At 32.9% G+C, this 16,720-nt stretch overlaps 1 protein-coding gene across 1 annotated transcript; it reads left to right on the top strand.

Annotated features, from left to right (window-relative positions):
* Window positions 1–3,135: 3,135 nt before the first annotated feature.
* Window positions 3,136–6,800, top strand: LOC105166453 (maltase-glucoamylase, intestinal protein). Its single transcript, XM_011085809.3, has 5 exons — window positions 3,136–3,372; window positions 4,368–4,473; window positions 4,625–4,877; window positions 5,117–5,172; window positions 6,477–6,800. Exons 2-5 carry the CDS (start codon window positions 4,390–4,392, stop codon window positions 6,642–6,644), a joined length of 561 nt encoding a protein of 186 aa, XP_011084111.1. The 5' UTR covers window positions 3,136–3,372; window positions 4,368–4,389; the 3' UTR covers window positions 6,645–6,800.
* The last annotated feature ends 9,920 nt before the right edge of the window (window positions 6,801–16,720 follow it).

Consider the following 16,720-nt stretch of genomic DNA (forward strand, 5'->3'; position numbering starts at 1 on the left):
TGATACTTCTCTTTTTTAAGTTCATATCAAGTTGAGCCCATAATATGCACGTACTAAATTTGGACTTTAATTTTTTTTAAATGGATTGGTTAAAACTAAAATACAAAATAATATCTTTTTTTTTAGTGGACTAATTGGGCTAAGATATGTTTGTGTATGGCCCATTAAGAAACTAATCCACAGCATCTGCGAGGACTAAAAGTGAGCTCCAAACCATCTAAGTCAAGTGAAAACCTAACAAGTCCAATTAACATATACACAATAAATCAAATTCAAAGCTCTCATGTCTAAAGCTCGCGACTACGCGAAGCACAAGAACCGCAAAAGTTCTACATTTTCCTTAGCATCAGTACTCAAGGCATTAATACCAAATTCTAAGTGCTAATTTTTTTCCATAATTCTAAAATAGATTATTCGTGCATTATTAAGAACCCAACCATTGAATCACAGTTTGAATGGAAGAGTCGAGGGTAGTTTTATCATCCATTTTCTTTTGCAGAGATTTTAACCCTTCTCCTTTAAATTCATAAATTAACGTACATATTTTCTAGTCGTCAAAAATTTTTAGGGATAATTACACTCCCCTATTATGAGGTTTGGTGTAATTACACGTAAACCCCCTATAGTTTGAGAAACTACATCTAGCACCCCTGAGGTTTGCTTCCATCTAACAAATAAGTCCCTCCGTTAGACAAAATTACCGAATTTGCTGATGTTAACAAAAAAAATCTATATATACCCCGATTGACTTATTGCTGACTTATTACAAGTTCAATAAATTTTTTTATGATCAAATTACCTTCATACGTTTTTACGCGTTAATGCATGTGAGGAGGTATATTTCACCGTTATAAGGGTAGTATAGTCCGAAAAAAATTATTTGACTTACAATAAATCAATAATAAGTCAATTAAGAATAAATATCAATTTTCATTCAATTTTTCTGTTAATTTCCACAAATTTAATGAATTTTGACTAATAGAGGAACTTATTTGTTAGACGAAGCCAAACCTAAAGGGTGCTAAATATAATTTTTCAAATTACAGAAAGTTTACGTGTAATTATACCAAACCTCGTAGGAGGGGCATGCAATTATCCCTAGTTTTTAACACACTTAAACAATTTTGAACAAATTTCTAACATGCTTAATGAGACAATATTTGCCCTCATTTCTTTCTCCTACCTCAATCACTTCCAATCATCCCATTAAATCTAAGAATTCATTGAACAAACATTGACACATGATTAGTGAAAGACAACAAGCCCATCATCATTTCTTACGAACTTCTTAAAATACCATTGTGATTTAGTGGAAGCAATAAAAAAATTAAATTAATATTTGATGAATTCGTCTTCAATATTCTAAGAACTCAAAATCACAAAAATAATATAATTTATTTTTTTTAATAAATTTTGAATTTACATATATTTAAACAAAAAATATGTTCTAGGTGGCTCAAACACGCCGAATTTTGAACTATTTTAAAAAACTAAAAAAACTCAACTCAAAAGTACCCTATCTTCCTTTAAATACTCTAATAAAATATGAAGTCCAAAAGAAAATTACAAAAAATTAACTATATTCAACTGAAAAATAAGTATGCTTTGGAAGTCATCTTAAAAACAATTATTATGTTTGTTTTTGTTTTTGGCCCATCTCAAAGATGGGTCAAAACATTTGTATGTTTGGGTCAGTTTATTTTGTAATTTTCAAACTTGTTTTTAAGTGTTTTAGTTGATTTTGTGTATCTATAGTGCAACTGTATAATAGCTGTTATAGTCTTTTTCATTTCGATATTTTTCTGTGCAAAAGAACGACATTTCTCAACCTCTATTTCGCCGCCACCGTCGCTGTTTCGATGACCCACCGGCCGAGATATACACCCATCAACTCCCCTCATCAAGGCGAATATTCGACACTTTTGGATTCAATTTTCATCCACCTTTTCAATATGCCGTATGTTGCACCACCTTGTAGATGATTTGACAATGAACAGTACTTTTTGTTTCTCACTAACCAATATCAAACATATCATACTTATTTTATATTATGTCCAAAAACACATCCAAACATATACATGTAACTTATACTTATTTATTTTTATTTTTCTCTCTCTATCTCCGTAAACCCCAAAAACAAGTTAAAAACAAAATCATACATAATGAATAAATTTTTATGACCAATAATGTCCCATGCGTGAAATGCTTCCGCCTCATAATGACTATCTGTTGATGCGACGGAAACTTGTATTCTTTTTTTTTTTAATTTTTTTTTCTTTTTGAAACAAACGAAATTAGATTATATTAATAGAATGATCAGAGAAAGAAGGGAGCAAGCAAGAAGGAGGGTCACACCCTTGATGTACATGAGAATCAGACATAGTAGCAAACAGGCGTGCAGCCGAGTTCCCGCTCTTGGAATGTGAAGAAGATCATCCAGAATAGCAGCAAACTGAAGAGCATGAGAAAACCCCTATATGGCTTTTTCGATCTCTCGATAAAGAAAAATATGACCAATAGTGGTTCGAATGTATATAAAAAGAATTTCTTTCTTTATACTTTTTACTGTTAGATAGTGTCAATAAATCTCATAATAAATGCCTAAAGATTCATAGTGAACTTCGATGGGAGTTTCTCTTGAAGCAATAACGCGTTGATCTAGTCGCCACCAAGCCACAAAGGACTGTCTAAATTGATTCGTTTCTGTCGATAAGTTCCAATTGCATAATAGGAATTAGAAAAAAAAAGGTTTTTTCATATACTTATAATTATTATTCGGTAAGACATCCCTATTTTATATTTTATCTTAATATTTTTCATATTGCATATTTTAATTTTATAAAAAATTGAGAATATATATAACAAAATATATGTAATAAAAATATATAATATATATAGTTGTGTCAGTGTAAGTGTCGTATTCTAATTTTTTTACATTTTTCGTATCTCTGTATTCGTGTCGTAATGGACACGCCGTGTCCGTATCGATATATCATAATTTATAGAGATTGACTTTTATCTCTAAAAACATAACATCAAATATATCATAATTATTTTAAATTATTTATAAAAATAAATCCAAACCTACGCATATACTTATTTTCTTTATTTTTCTTTGTCTAGCTACACAAAACGTCCATAAAATGAATCCTGTCAAGAGAATTTTCTACACTTCTCTTAAAAATCGATATGCGAGCAGCATTTCATGGTCGACTTGGGAGAGTGGCTCAGCTTGATTTCGGCATCGAGTTGAAGAAAACCCAATCTTCCGCACTTCTATTGTCTTCTTCCGCTGTTGATTGGCGAACAATTTCTCTTGTAAAGTGTGAAATCGTACCAAGATTCCAGTTTAAAGCTGCTCATCAAATCAAGGTATTGTTTAAAACTGCTGCTTCAATTTCAAATTCAATGCGTTGACCTTCTTCACACTTTATCCTTTTTTTTTTTTCTAATTCTAGAGGACAATTTTGAGGTGACTAGAGAATTGGGTTTTGGTAATAGAAGAAATTTTCAAGGTTTGAATGTGTATATATAGATTATAACAGATTTTTAATGCGTTTCTGGTTTATGTATATGAGTTATGAGTTCTTGTGTACGGTTGGTTGAACACAAACTCAGTTCATTATCGAACTCCTTCTGCATTCAAGCTCTTTTGGTGGAATAAATTGATTTTACTGTGTGGTTTCTGGGGTTGGTTTCACGAGCAAAAGATTTTCCCTTGGATGCTTAAGTTGATGAGCGAAAGACTCACATAATTGCCAATAAATATTGGAAAAAACGTCTAGGACGAAGAATTGCTATTGCAAGTGTGGGGAAGTTATTATTCAAATTCATATAGTGATGGTTGGTTAATTGTGAAAAGCAAGGATTACGACGAAGGAGTGATTATTCAGCTGAATATAACGAGTTTGGACTGCTTGGAGCAAATTTAACTATTTACTCTATCTAAACTTTGAGACAGAAAATATTACTTTGTTGTAAATATGGCCTGTAAAATTCTTCTAAATTTATGCTGAGTCTTACACATATTTTGGCTCCACTAATTCAAATAGATTAAACCTTGTGGAGTTTAAAGTAAGTGGTGTTTATATATGCAAGGAATAAGGAGGTGGAGATGGATAGAGTAACAGCAGGTCTTTCAATCACTTCACCTTTACATTGTAATTCAAACTCACAAAATTCCCATGAATTTCTACTGATGTATCCCATCTCCCAAGTAGGTATTGCACTTGATACTCCAACATCTGTGCCATTCATTGGCGAACGAAAACAACGACCTCTTAAGCCAAAACGTGATGATGTGATTTTAGATCACACCGTTAGAATTACTCTCTCCGACTTGTATTTCTCCTTTTGTTGTTTGTCAGGGCGCAACAAGGTTCAAAGAAGATGACTGAGGTAACTACCAATCAATCATTGATGGCTGAGGGCAAGGAGGGTTCAGAAGTCAAACATCCAAACCCACCTCAAGCTGTAAGCTCTCTCTTCCCTGTATCCGCTTCCTCCCCCCGCCCCTGTTTAATTAATATGCCCCTTTAAAGTCTAATTCATGTATCTTTAAATTAGGAGTGTGATTCAATTGGATTAAGTTGCATCTGTTTTCTGATATTCAAATACTGTATAGTTCTTGGAGGTAGTGTGCAAGAGTTCCGGAAAAATTAGGCGTTTTTCTGTTGGAACTGAAGCGGGTTTTGCGGTTAAGTTGATAAACAAGAAGTTGCTTAATTATGATGGTGGTGGTGGTGGGAATGGTTTACTGGCATCCTACATTGAGGCTGTTAAGGAAGGAGAAGAAGAACCTGTTAGTTTTGGCCCGAGTTCTTTGCTCGTGGATTACGGGCGCGGTTGGAAGTTGCAAACAGTCATTGAACCACATGGTGAATCACTTTCTGTTTTTGTGAAGTTTTGACATTGTTTCAAGATTTATTGTGGTCGAGATATATGTCCTCTCCGTAGGCATTTGATCTTAATGATTAGGGACGAAAAGCGTCGGCTTTGGTATTTCTATTTTTGGGTGTTTTTCTGTTTCTTAGTAGTTGATGAATGATTAGTGTTTCTAATTGTTTGCAAGTAATTCATACTTGCTGTGCTAATATCTTTCTTTTTCTTGTCGAAGGTGATAAAGGAGGCGTGCACATTGGAGCAACGAGAGTACGGAAATCTTCTGCTAATGTATGAGGTTTTTTGTTTTCTGAATTATTCAAATTTGTGATGGTTGAAATCAGTTTTATTAATACTAATGCAGGGATGAAAAGGCCAATTGGGGAAGCATGTATTCTTGTGTTTGGATTTGGGATTTCCGTAGTACGATATTGGTTATATGTGTTCTTTAAAAGTGAAATCCAATTATGGAATAGTGGTAGATTTTGAGTGTTTTCTTGGGGAATGGTTATAATGGCAATCTATTTAATATGCTGTTGACGACTGCAAATTTTCTAAGAGATATTATAAGGGGTAGCTAATTTGGAAATAACCAAATGAAAACTTATCATTCATAAAGTATCCAATTCTCTTCATAGCTCTCTCGATTGAAGTGCTTGTGAGAATTTGACGTTATTTATGTTGATTTACATGGGTATTTTTTTTTGGGATAAGTGTTGGCGTAAGTTTGTTGTTGTAATAGTTGTCCTATGTTCAGGTTGTCATTGCAAACTTCTTCCATGCCGCCATCAGTGTCAGTTTTGAGTTGATTATAAATGAACTATTTGTAAGATTTTGAAGTTTTGAGCTTTCACTCATATCACATGGACATTTGATTGATATTGTAATCCTCATGCTGGGTCCTTTTTCAGTTAACTTCCTCTAAATGAAATTAAATCAAGCATTCAGTCTTTGAACTCTTGAAAAGAAAAGAATAAAAGAAACATGAGATTTTATATCAATGACATCGCACAAGAATGGCACTATCCTATTCCATGGTGCTCTAGTGACAATTTGGATCTTCGACAAAAGATAGCCCTGTAAATCCCTTCTTCTGTTTTAGTTTTTCATAGGTCTTTGTACAATAGTTGAAGTACATGAAGATAAGAAAGGAACTTATATATTAGAAGGGAACTTATAGTTCTAGGAAAAGGTAAACCTGATTAAGTTGACAGTAGCTGCTAACATAGGTTTTCTCAAGAACTGCACACGAAAGAAGGGACTATACTGTACTATATATTGTCCTTAATCACTATACTTTCTTGTCTTGCTTCCGGGCTGGAACTCTCAAAAAACATATGGTAAATTAACCAGAACACCCGCCATCAAAGTAAACATTATTGTTCAAAGTCCACTAATTCCTTGGTTGTATTTCTTGTATGATTGTCATTTTTCATGCAATTTTTAAAGTATAAGTTGCATGAAGCTTAATTTCCACTTGTGTTTGCTTGTGCTTCCAATGTTTCCGCTGTTGTTTTCTTATTATGAATACCACACTGCCCCGTTATTCTGCATTCGCAAAAGGCTAGTCTAATGTAGTGGTGATGCTTTTGCAGGGGGCAGATGACTCACATTCTATGCGGAGAACACAGTCGCCTATCAGTTTTCTGTACATTGGAAAGATATTGCTAGCCTTTCTTCTGATATTCGTGTTTGGTGCAGTTTTCACATTGGCTCTGGAAAACCTTCCACGATTAATCCTATATATCAACTCATTTGTATGATTTTTGACTTAATTCCCATGTAAGTTTTCTGGTTCTTTCTTATGTCCACTCTGCCACCATTGTGAATAGCTGATTTTTCTTATGATTGGTTTCTGCCACCAATATATATTCAAAGTGGTGCTTATCAAATAATATACATGGTGATTTACTAAGAGATGCACGTTGCGTTATTGTCTTGTGATCTCTATTCTCAACCACTGATGGAATCTGTTGAAGAAAAGTTACAATGTAGAATTAGCTGGAGGTAATCTATGGACACGTTCAGAACGCCATAGAACTAAAGTTTGATCTGAACAGAGCCTTAAATTGGGGTAAAAAAATGAATATCTATGGCAGTTTGGTTGTTCCTGTACAGCTTTGAGGGTAAGAAAGCTGAACTCCTTGAAAAAAATCTCTGCATAAAAAGGCTTTTCGATTTTTCCAATCGGGATTCAAAGGGTCCCGATGGATATGGAAAAAGTTTCTTGTGCCAAGAGAAATCCTAAATATGTGGACAGAGCTGGATGGCTAGAATTAATTAATTGTTGACTGAACTTTGAAATATCTAAGTTTATACGTTTTAAAGTATATCTGCACACTTAGTGCAAAAACGCTTGCTAGAAATGATGTGATGCTCTTAGTCTATAATTCGTCATGAATATAATCATCCACTGCATTGCATTCCATCCTCTGGAAAGAAAGTTTCTTTTCTCTAAGATAGTAGGCTATATAAAAGTAATGTTGCATCAAACTACCTAGAATGCTAATGGAGGTTACTAGAGTCTCCGATGGTAAGAGTGCTAAGCAAAAAGTTCCCTCATAAGTTTGCTGAAATATGTTTTTGTCAGTCAGTTCCATAGTCGCATCACCCTGGAACTGAAATTGCATAGTTCGGAACACCGTTAGGTCTCTGTTAGAACACCATTGTAGCACAGCCTTGTTTACTCCCGATTGTTGTCATTGTCGCACTCATTTTAACTGTACCAGTTGTCCATACATTTCAGAATCCCCACAGAGTTGCACCTCATAACTAGAAGAGTCTAGGAGATGATATAGAGATTTAGGCACATTTAGACCGCAAGGCTCACAATTTATTCTTAGCAAGCTGCTGCCTAAACAAGCTGGTTGATGTATTGTTGTCTGACTTCCAAGTGTGCAAGAAAACTGCATTGCAATGTAGGAGTAAGTTGAGAATCGATGTCTGTCAAATAAAATGAAGCACTAGTGTTGCTGAACAAATATGTCACACGAGAAATAGAACTCTTTAAATCGATGTCAGCACGTTCTTTAGTTGTATTTTTTGAATCAAAATATGGAGAATTAATAGAATGGTGATGTAATTAACTTGTGACCAGGAGAGGTGGAATTGGATCTTGAGTGGCTAAGCCCATCTTTAAGACACGAATATGGATCAAGATTGCCAGATAAAGTACCGATTCAATAGAAACAACGTACTGAATTTTGTAATGAATACAATAGAATAAAGGGAGAGTTTCTTTCTATTGTATGAATACTTTGAACATGTTGTTTGTAATATAAATAGTTGACAGTGTGATAATGATGCATCCTTTTACTTGTGATCTCAATATTATACAACTGTTTTTTTCCTAATCCTAATAAGGTGGACAACATTAAACGCACCCATAACATAAGAGCAACTTATATTGAGACGGATTGATTTTGTAGTAAAAAACCAAAGTTAAAACATAGTTTCTTGTTCTCTCCAGCTTCATAGCTCTTTCATTTTCAGGGCCTTTCTAGATGAGAAAGATCCTGCACCACAGTCCCAAGAAGTGCAGCATAAGCGGAATGGGACTTTCAAGATAATAGAATGGTGTCACGATAATAGAATGAGCTGACCACTGAAGTGGTTTGGAAGAGATGTATCGCTGCCCTAGCAGTGATTCAATATGCCAATACACGCCAATTACCACTCACAAGCTCATTACATATGCAATGCTCAAGCACACAAGCCAATGCTCGTCGTCCCACAACAGCATATTTAAACATCGCAATGGACAAATGAAGCAAGTGCGCCAAAGCATGTCCAAATAGACACGAAGATGTGGGACAAAACTGAGTTGGGGGCCAGCCCAGACCTGCAGGCTATCGCACACCATTGATAATCATTTTTCTCAAATAAATATAACTCATAAAATATGTAAATATCATATAATTGGATGGAAACAAACATAAAAAATAATATTTGTAATATCCTGAATAGTAGAAAATTTACTTATAGTAATCTCAAATCCCAAGATAATGCAGTGTAGTTATCCCTAATAATTTTAACTACACATAATCATTTTAATGTGGGCATCATGAGTCGAGATTGGGAAGAAAAATGGAAGAGGGAAATGGATGAGTGAAACAAAAACATACATTATTTTTGTTATGATCCAAATTCCCAACTAATTTAGTAGTATGGATATATAATTAAAATATAATTATACATGAATTCTAAACTAGTCTTAAAAAAATTACAATAAAGAGCATCAATATTCTATACAAGCTAGAAGGGTAAATTGCATAACACTTTTATGTGTTTTAGGAAAATAGCGCGAAACCCCTATATTACCTTTATAGGCAAAAAAGTCCCTATATTGTTTAAAAGGAAGCAAATATAAGAATTTAATTATATATTTACTTGCATATAAGATGATTTGTCCTTTACAGATTATTGATGATAAATTTTAAAATTCTCAGCATTATATTTGTAAGTGATCACAAATATATAATGAGTATGCCTAAAAAATATAATTCATAAACAAAAACTGATCAGAAAAATCAAGAAAATAATATTCTAAAGGAAATATAAAGATCAAATAAAATATATACTAGTATACTTGTGATAAATGTGTTAAGAATGAAGAAGATCCAAAATTGCAATCATTAATATTAAAAAAGGGTAAACTGCATAACAACCCTATGTTTTGGTGAAATAAAGCGACCTTCTCCTATATTAATTTTAGGGTAAATTTTATAACACTCCCCTGTACTTTAGGAAAATAGAGTGAAACCCTCTGTATTATGTTTATAAGCAAAAAACCTCTGTATAATTTAAATGACAACAAAATACCCCTCTCAGTTAGAAATTAATGAATAGTGCATAAATGAGAGTCTATTTCTTTTTTTAACACTTTTTAAAATTATTTTATATTTGCAAATATCTATTTTATCCCTTTATTTGATATATAAGAGAAAATCACTATTTTAATAAATTATATCTTATTGATTAATTTTAATTTATTATTTACTTTTGATATATTTAATCAATTATATTTATTTATTAAAGATATTAACTATATATTAAAACGCCTAACATATATATAACTTTTAGTTTCAAAATTTAAATTAACAAATCACACTACAAAATTTAATATACTAAAACTAACTTTTCAGTTTAAATGTTTATATGAATATAAATAAAAATTAACTATAACAAATATAAATTATTATTTAAGTTAAATATGTTTTAATGAATTATAAAAAAGTATAAACTATTTTTAGTTATATTATTTATAAATAATATTTAACTATAATTACCATATTTTAAAAATAAAAATTTAATAGTTCTTTTATTATTTTGAACTTTAAAAAATTAAATTATTTTTACTTATTTTAAAAAAATAAAAATTTCAAATTCAAATTTATTTTATTTATATATTTATATTACAAAATTTATATAAATTAAAAACTAAAAAAAATAAAGAAAAACGCATCGTTTTCCCCATATCGTCAAATTTACTAGCGCCACCGCCTTGCCATGGATCTGGGTGACGTAGGTCGTTTGGGTGCGATGGCGAGGTCGCCCAAAAGTCGTCGCCTGTTTTACTTGCAAGGACTTGGCAATCTCCCCGTCTCCCAGAGACTGGGTGGCAATGTTGGTAGCCACCGCTTTATAAAATATTTATTTATAAATTATAATATATCGTAGCTTTTATATAAATTTCTTTATCGATATTTTAAATTTTCAATAAATAAAGATATAATATATCCAACAACATCTTGCAAACAAATAACTTAATTTAAGGAAGGTAGTTGATTGTTTTACACTTTGTGAAATGGATTATATGAATTATTTATTGTGTAATTTGGAGAATTGTAATTGCTAAAAGCTAGGCAAACACAACATATATACAATTCCTTTTGTATTTTACTATTAAACCTATGCATAAATTTAAAATTTTCATTTAGAAATTTTTTTCCTAAATATATCGTACCTTTTTCACTGCACATAAGTTAGTTTTTGACTATCTTTATCATTATTTATATTTTTGTATATTATTTGCAATTTTTTTCTCTAGCCTTTTTATTCTAATTTACTCCACGTTCGGGGTTCTAATGAATTTCTATCTTCTTTATTATATTTTTTATTGCATTTATTCATGTTTCACAAAAATTTCTTTCTTTTGTTATTATTCTAAATTTGGCGTATGTTTTTTCACTAAATACTCATTATTGTATCTAAAAATTTAACGATAACTATATCATTATTTTTAAGCTATTAGCTTCTTATTGGGTAAACGACTCGTACAACACTCGCTATTTATAAAAACTATATTTTGAGTAATACTATTTTTAAGATTCATTCATTGTCCAATAATACTTTTATTCACTTATATATTTACCTTTCTTATGTTTTCATCGTTTTGCATTTTCTCAAACTTCAAACTGTAGATATATAATTCTATGTGACTAAAGATTACTGTAACTTAGTTTTTTAAATTATTTTAATTCAAATTAATTTGCATCAACTCGAATTTATTGATGGACAATTTAATAAAAGTAATCAATATTCATTAGGGAAGTAAACAACATTTATTATATGATTTTTCTTAGTATGGTTATATTTGATTAAGAATTTTCACAAAAATTGCACCAACCAATCAAACCAATTCAAAAATTAATGTTATACAATTTTCTGAAAAATGTTTTAGAATATTATACAAGTTTTGCTGAATATAGAAATATCGTTTAGAATATTCTGAAAAATCTCTCTCCACCATTTGATATAGTTAATTTCTACCATCTATGTGTGCAAATGATACTATAAATAGATGTTAAATGTTTTCATTTATGCTTAAGTTAGAGGTTCGATGCAACTTCTTTTACCGAAGTCACTTAAGTTAGAGTTTTTCTTTTTTTTAAAAAAAATAAAATAAAAGCAATAAATTATTATTTTGAGTAAATTTATTTGACTTACAGCAAAATACTAATAAGTCAATCGATAATAAATTAATATAATTATGTATATATATGTATATATTTATATATCTATTTATATAGTAGCTGAACAAATATGTCGCACGGGAAATAGAACTCTTTAAATCGATGTTAGCACGTTCTTTAGTCGTATTCTTTGGATCAAAATATGGAGAATTTGCATTGCCAATCATTCTCCTCAAGGTCTCATCGTGAAATTTATAGTGAGAATAAAATAAGTAATATGAAAATTAGAGGCATGTTTGGGACTCGAGGTGCCCACATATGATGAGAGTTGGCGAATATTTAACGTATTGGTTCAGGAAAAACGCCATGACTATGTTTTGAAAGGAGATGGATGGAGAAGACTGGCACATAGGAACAACTTGCGAGATGAAACGGTTATTACGATATGGATATATCGGGAGAGTATGACACTTGGACCGATTATGAAGCTGCCTCGTTTTCTTGTGCGGGTTGAGGATGTTGACGAGCATTATTGTGTTGAGTGTAAAATACTATATGTTTGTATAAATGCCTATGCATAGGCTGGACTTGATGAGTTTCAGTTTTTTATGCATAGGAGTAAGTTGAGAGTCGATGTCTGTCAAATATAATGAAGCACTAGGAATGCTAAACAAATATGTCGCACGAGAAATAGAACTCTTTAAATCGACGTCAATACGTTATTTAGTCGTATTCTTTGGATCAAAATATGGAGAATTAGTGGAATGGTGATGTATTAACTTGTGACCATGAGACGTGGAACTGGATCTTGAGTGGCTAAGCCCATCTTTAAGACACAAATATGGATCAAGATTGCCAGATAAAGTACCGATTCAATAGAAACAACATACTGAATTTTGTAATGAATACAATAGAATAAAGATAGAGTTTCTTTTTGTTGTATGAATACTTTTGGACATGTTTGTAATATAAATAGTTGACATGTTGTTTATTTATAAATTACAATATATCGTAATTTTTAATATATTTCTCTATCGATATTTTGAATTTTCAATAAATAAAAGATACAACATATCCGATCGAAATTCCAATTAAGTAAAACATTTTACACAAATTTTGGTGCCAAAACAAATCCAAAATACTAACAAGATAATATGCAAAGATCAATTAATGACCGAAGTCAGTTGATTTAGAGCTTTTCTTTCTTCTTCTTCTTCTTCTTCTTTTTCTCTCCTTCCCCTTCCTTTTATTCTATAAATTGTTGATTACTCGATTGTTTCTTCCATTCAGGTTTCTGTCGCTTTTCCCCTTCTTTGGCAACTCGTTCAGTTTGGTTTCATCAAACTTATCTTTGATCGTGTTTGGTTTTTTGTTGGGTGCCTTCTCGTTTCAGCATGGCAACAAATACGTACCCGCTGTCAATTACTCATTCAAATATAATTGTTATTATTTATGTTTAAGCTGTACTCTTCATCAATCTATAGATATGAGGATGTTATTGGAGTTTTATTTTCTGGATAGGGTTGCAATATAAGAATAACTGTGAAATTGGGGTATTCTCGAAGCTCACCAATGCATATTATCTAGTGGAAATTGGGGGTTCTGAGAACTTTTACAGGTATCAAGTTTGGATTAAAGGCAATTTTAGTCCTCTAATTTCAGGCTATTCTCGTTTTAATCCCGTAACTTACTAGGGTTCCATTTTAGTTCCTTAAAACTAAAAAAATCTCAATTTTGATACAAATTGGTCGATAAATTGCTGGTAATATACTTGTGGGGAGCTTCAGTACTTTCTCCAATCGACGTGGCTTGCTAAGGGCTTATTGTCCGATAAAGTACTTATTTCTTATTGTCCGATATAATTATACTTATCCTGTTATCTTGTTTCTGAAAATAATTGAAAAATCTCTCGATGATAAGGGTAAAATTACTACATTACCTTTAATTAATTATTTGTTTTTTAAAAAAGATTTTTTTGGAACTATGTTAAGAAAATATGAGGGTGGTAAAGTAACATGTGATGTGCAGTTTATTTCCCCTCTTTTCCTGTTTCTTTTCCCTTGCGTCTGCAGAAATGGTCAAGGAAAGCCAGATGAAAGGAGCGCTTAGAAGGAAAGAAAAGCGAGATGGAAGGAGGAATTGAAGTTGATTGTTTCTTATTTTTCATCATAGAATGACTAAAGTAGGCTTGTGGACTAGGGGTATAAACGAGTCGAGCTTGACCTTTTTTGGTGCGCTCGAGCTCGAGCTCGATTTGACAAGCTTGAGCTAAATTTAGCTCCACCTGAGACGACCTTGAGCTCGAGTTGATTTTTTTTTATTATTATTATTATGGGAATCACCAAATTTTTACATAAATTTGTAAGTAATAAAATAGATTGCATAATATATATTATGTTATAAATATATCAAAATATAGTATGAAATTTTAATTTATTATTATAAATATAAACTACTGATTAGTTTAATAGTAATATAATTAGTAAAATATACCAGGAAAAAATCATACAGAACAATTGAAATTGTAGAAAAGTGTCCATTATCTAGAATAATGCAATTTAAATACATAAAAAATTTTTATAGTTGAGATTAATATATGTTTATAATCTGCAATAAATTTATATATATATAAATGTTAGTATTACATTAATGTAACTATCATCTTACATTATTGAATAATATGGGTTAATTTGGCCAAAAAAATTCAAATCAAACCGTTAAATAGAAAAAGCACACGAGCCGGCTCGCGAGCTAATAAACAGAGAGAATTGAGCTCGAGTCGAGCTCAAAATCGCCATTGTGGACTACAAAAAGTGTGCAGAAAAGCTATGTTGTTTCCTGAGAGACAAGTATGTTGAGTGTGAATAGCTTAAGTTATCTCTTTGACTACAACATGACCTCTAGTTATAAACGGATTAGAATAAAAATTAATGATGGTTGGGGCAATCTACTATTAGTAGGAACCTAAAAATGTTAGTTAACTAACAAAAGTATCCAAACCTGAATTGGCCTTAACTTAGAAAAGTTATTACTGTATGAATTGTCATTGCCCAATCAACCAAACAAATTGGAAAGTAGTTACTAGTTGCTTGTTTTAGCTAATTCCATTTATACAGGGAGAGTCAGATGGAGATTTATTAGGGTGGCATAGCCTGTATGTGTAGAATCTATATGTTATGTCATCCTTACTATTCGTTGAGCAATCTTACTAAAGTCAGCCCTAATTTGGTTCGTACCACATCAGTTTGACTTTGGAAAAAATAAGGTTATAACCTTTGGTTTGGGCCACTCAAGGGTGGGCCTATTGGGTTGACCAATCGGTGCCCACTCCATTTTTTTGGGCTTTAAGAAAAATGATTAGGGACGAAACATCAATCCACCCTCCTCCCCCCCTCCCCCCCCAACTTTAGTAGTGCAAGACTTGCATTGCTGAAATAGGAGACTAGGAAATCTCGATGGTAACAACCTAATGGTTCGGTCATAAGAATTTCCTATAGGAGGACTAAGGACACTTGTTCAGGTCTTTTGTTGTAAGGGAATAGTACTCCTTATTTATTATTGCTCTATTTAAGGGAGTAGTACTTCTTGTTGATGCCTTTACTAGAAATTCTAGGGAGGCAACTTGAACTCCTCAACTATATTGGTAACAGCTAGTTGATGATCCCTCTTGTTCAGGCCCCGGACGTTTAAACAGCTGCGTTCAACATGGATTACTTGTAGAGGGGCTGCATTTGTTAGGACTCGGGATATTTCCTCTACTTCATCTTCAAGGAGCATCAGTGCATCAAAGGTATTATAAACAATAATTTTTTTACCTTGATTTTCCTGTAAGATGGAAGCGGTGCAATCCGCCACCTCCATCACCAGAGTAGCAGCCGTGGAGAATTGCTCCGTGGGTGGTGGAGCAGCAAGTACAGCTGGAGGCCGTACTTGTGGTACATAAACATTGACTGGTGGTTTGGGAGGTTTCGTAGTGAGACAATCCTTCGTAGCATGTCCCAAACTCATGCAAGTGGTACATTTAAGAGGTAGCCATTCATATTCTACATTGACCTTACCCGCAATTCCACCTCCCTCTTCCGTTGGTGACATAATAATCAAGTGCTTTGGGAGTTTAGAATTAACATCCAGCATGACGCATACACGAGCGAAATCCAGTCTTGCATGCTCGAGTGATTGCATTCGGGTAGAGAGGTCTCCCAATACTACTGGCCATCGTGCTCAATCCATCATTGGTCCACAGTTCCACCGGCAAGTGTCGAAATTTAACCCATACCGGAACCTGTGTGTGTTTCAGTTTTCAAAGAACCATGCCCGACTCCCATTTTTGTAGGACAATTGGTTGTCCTTGAAACAACCACGGTCCTCCTCGATTACTTCTTCCATCACCACCACCGTCTTAAATTGGAAAAAGAAGAACCCATTTGACGTGGCCGCGACTTCACTCAATAATGGCCACAAAGATTTAATATAATATTTGAAATGATGAAAATATAGACGTTTTCCCAAGAAATAACCTACCGCGTTGCATTCCATCAACGAAATCCCTCTCTAATTGTATCTAACGTGGGACAAACAATGATTTTCCCATTTTGCATTGTGGGAGGTACGTACGATAATACTTTTCGTTTTAAATTATGGAATGCATCGGTAATTTTTTCAACAGAATTCAAAAAATTTAAACCCGATTGTAGAGGCACATTACCCACAAATATTTCAGTGGGTGAGGAAGATGGCAACCGGAACTTATCATCTCCACCTTCAGTATTAGCAGCACCAGCAGCAAGTGGTGTCGGCGTTGGCAGCAGTGGGCTGGTGGCAGTAGCAATCGCGACAGCTGGAACAAAAACTGTAGCAGCTAAAACAAAAACTGCAGCAGCAGTTACAATCGTTGTACCTGCTGTAACAGATGGCATCTTCGGCGA

This window comes from Sesamum indicum, linkage group LG7 (assembly GCF_026168435.1).
Source record: "Sesamum indicum cultivar Baizhima isolate 11 linkage group LG7, ASM2616843v1, whole genome shotgun sequence".
Lineage (NCBI taxonomy): Eukaryota > Viridiplantae > Streptophyta > Magnoliopsida > Lamiales > Pedaliaceae > Sesamum > Sesamum indicum.

What these genes read in the sequence shown, in the direction of transcription:
- LOC105166453 (XM_011085809.3), top strand. Translation starts at nt 4,390, where the DNA reads ATGACTGAGGTAACTACCAATCAATCATTGATGGCTGAGGGCAAGGAG. An exon ending in AACAGTCATTGAACCACATG is followed by an intron (nt 4,878 to 5,116) that starts GTGAATCACTTT and finishes TTCTTGTCGAAG; the next exon opens with GTGATAAAGGAGGCGTGCAC. An exon ending in TACGGAAATCTTCTGCTAAT is followed by an intron (nt 5,173 to 6,476) that starts GTATGAGGTTTT and finishes ATGCTTTTGCAG; the next exon opens with GGGGCAGATGACTCACATTC.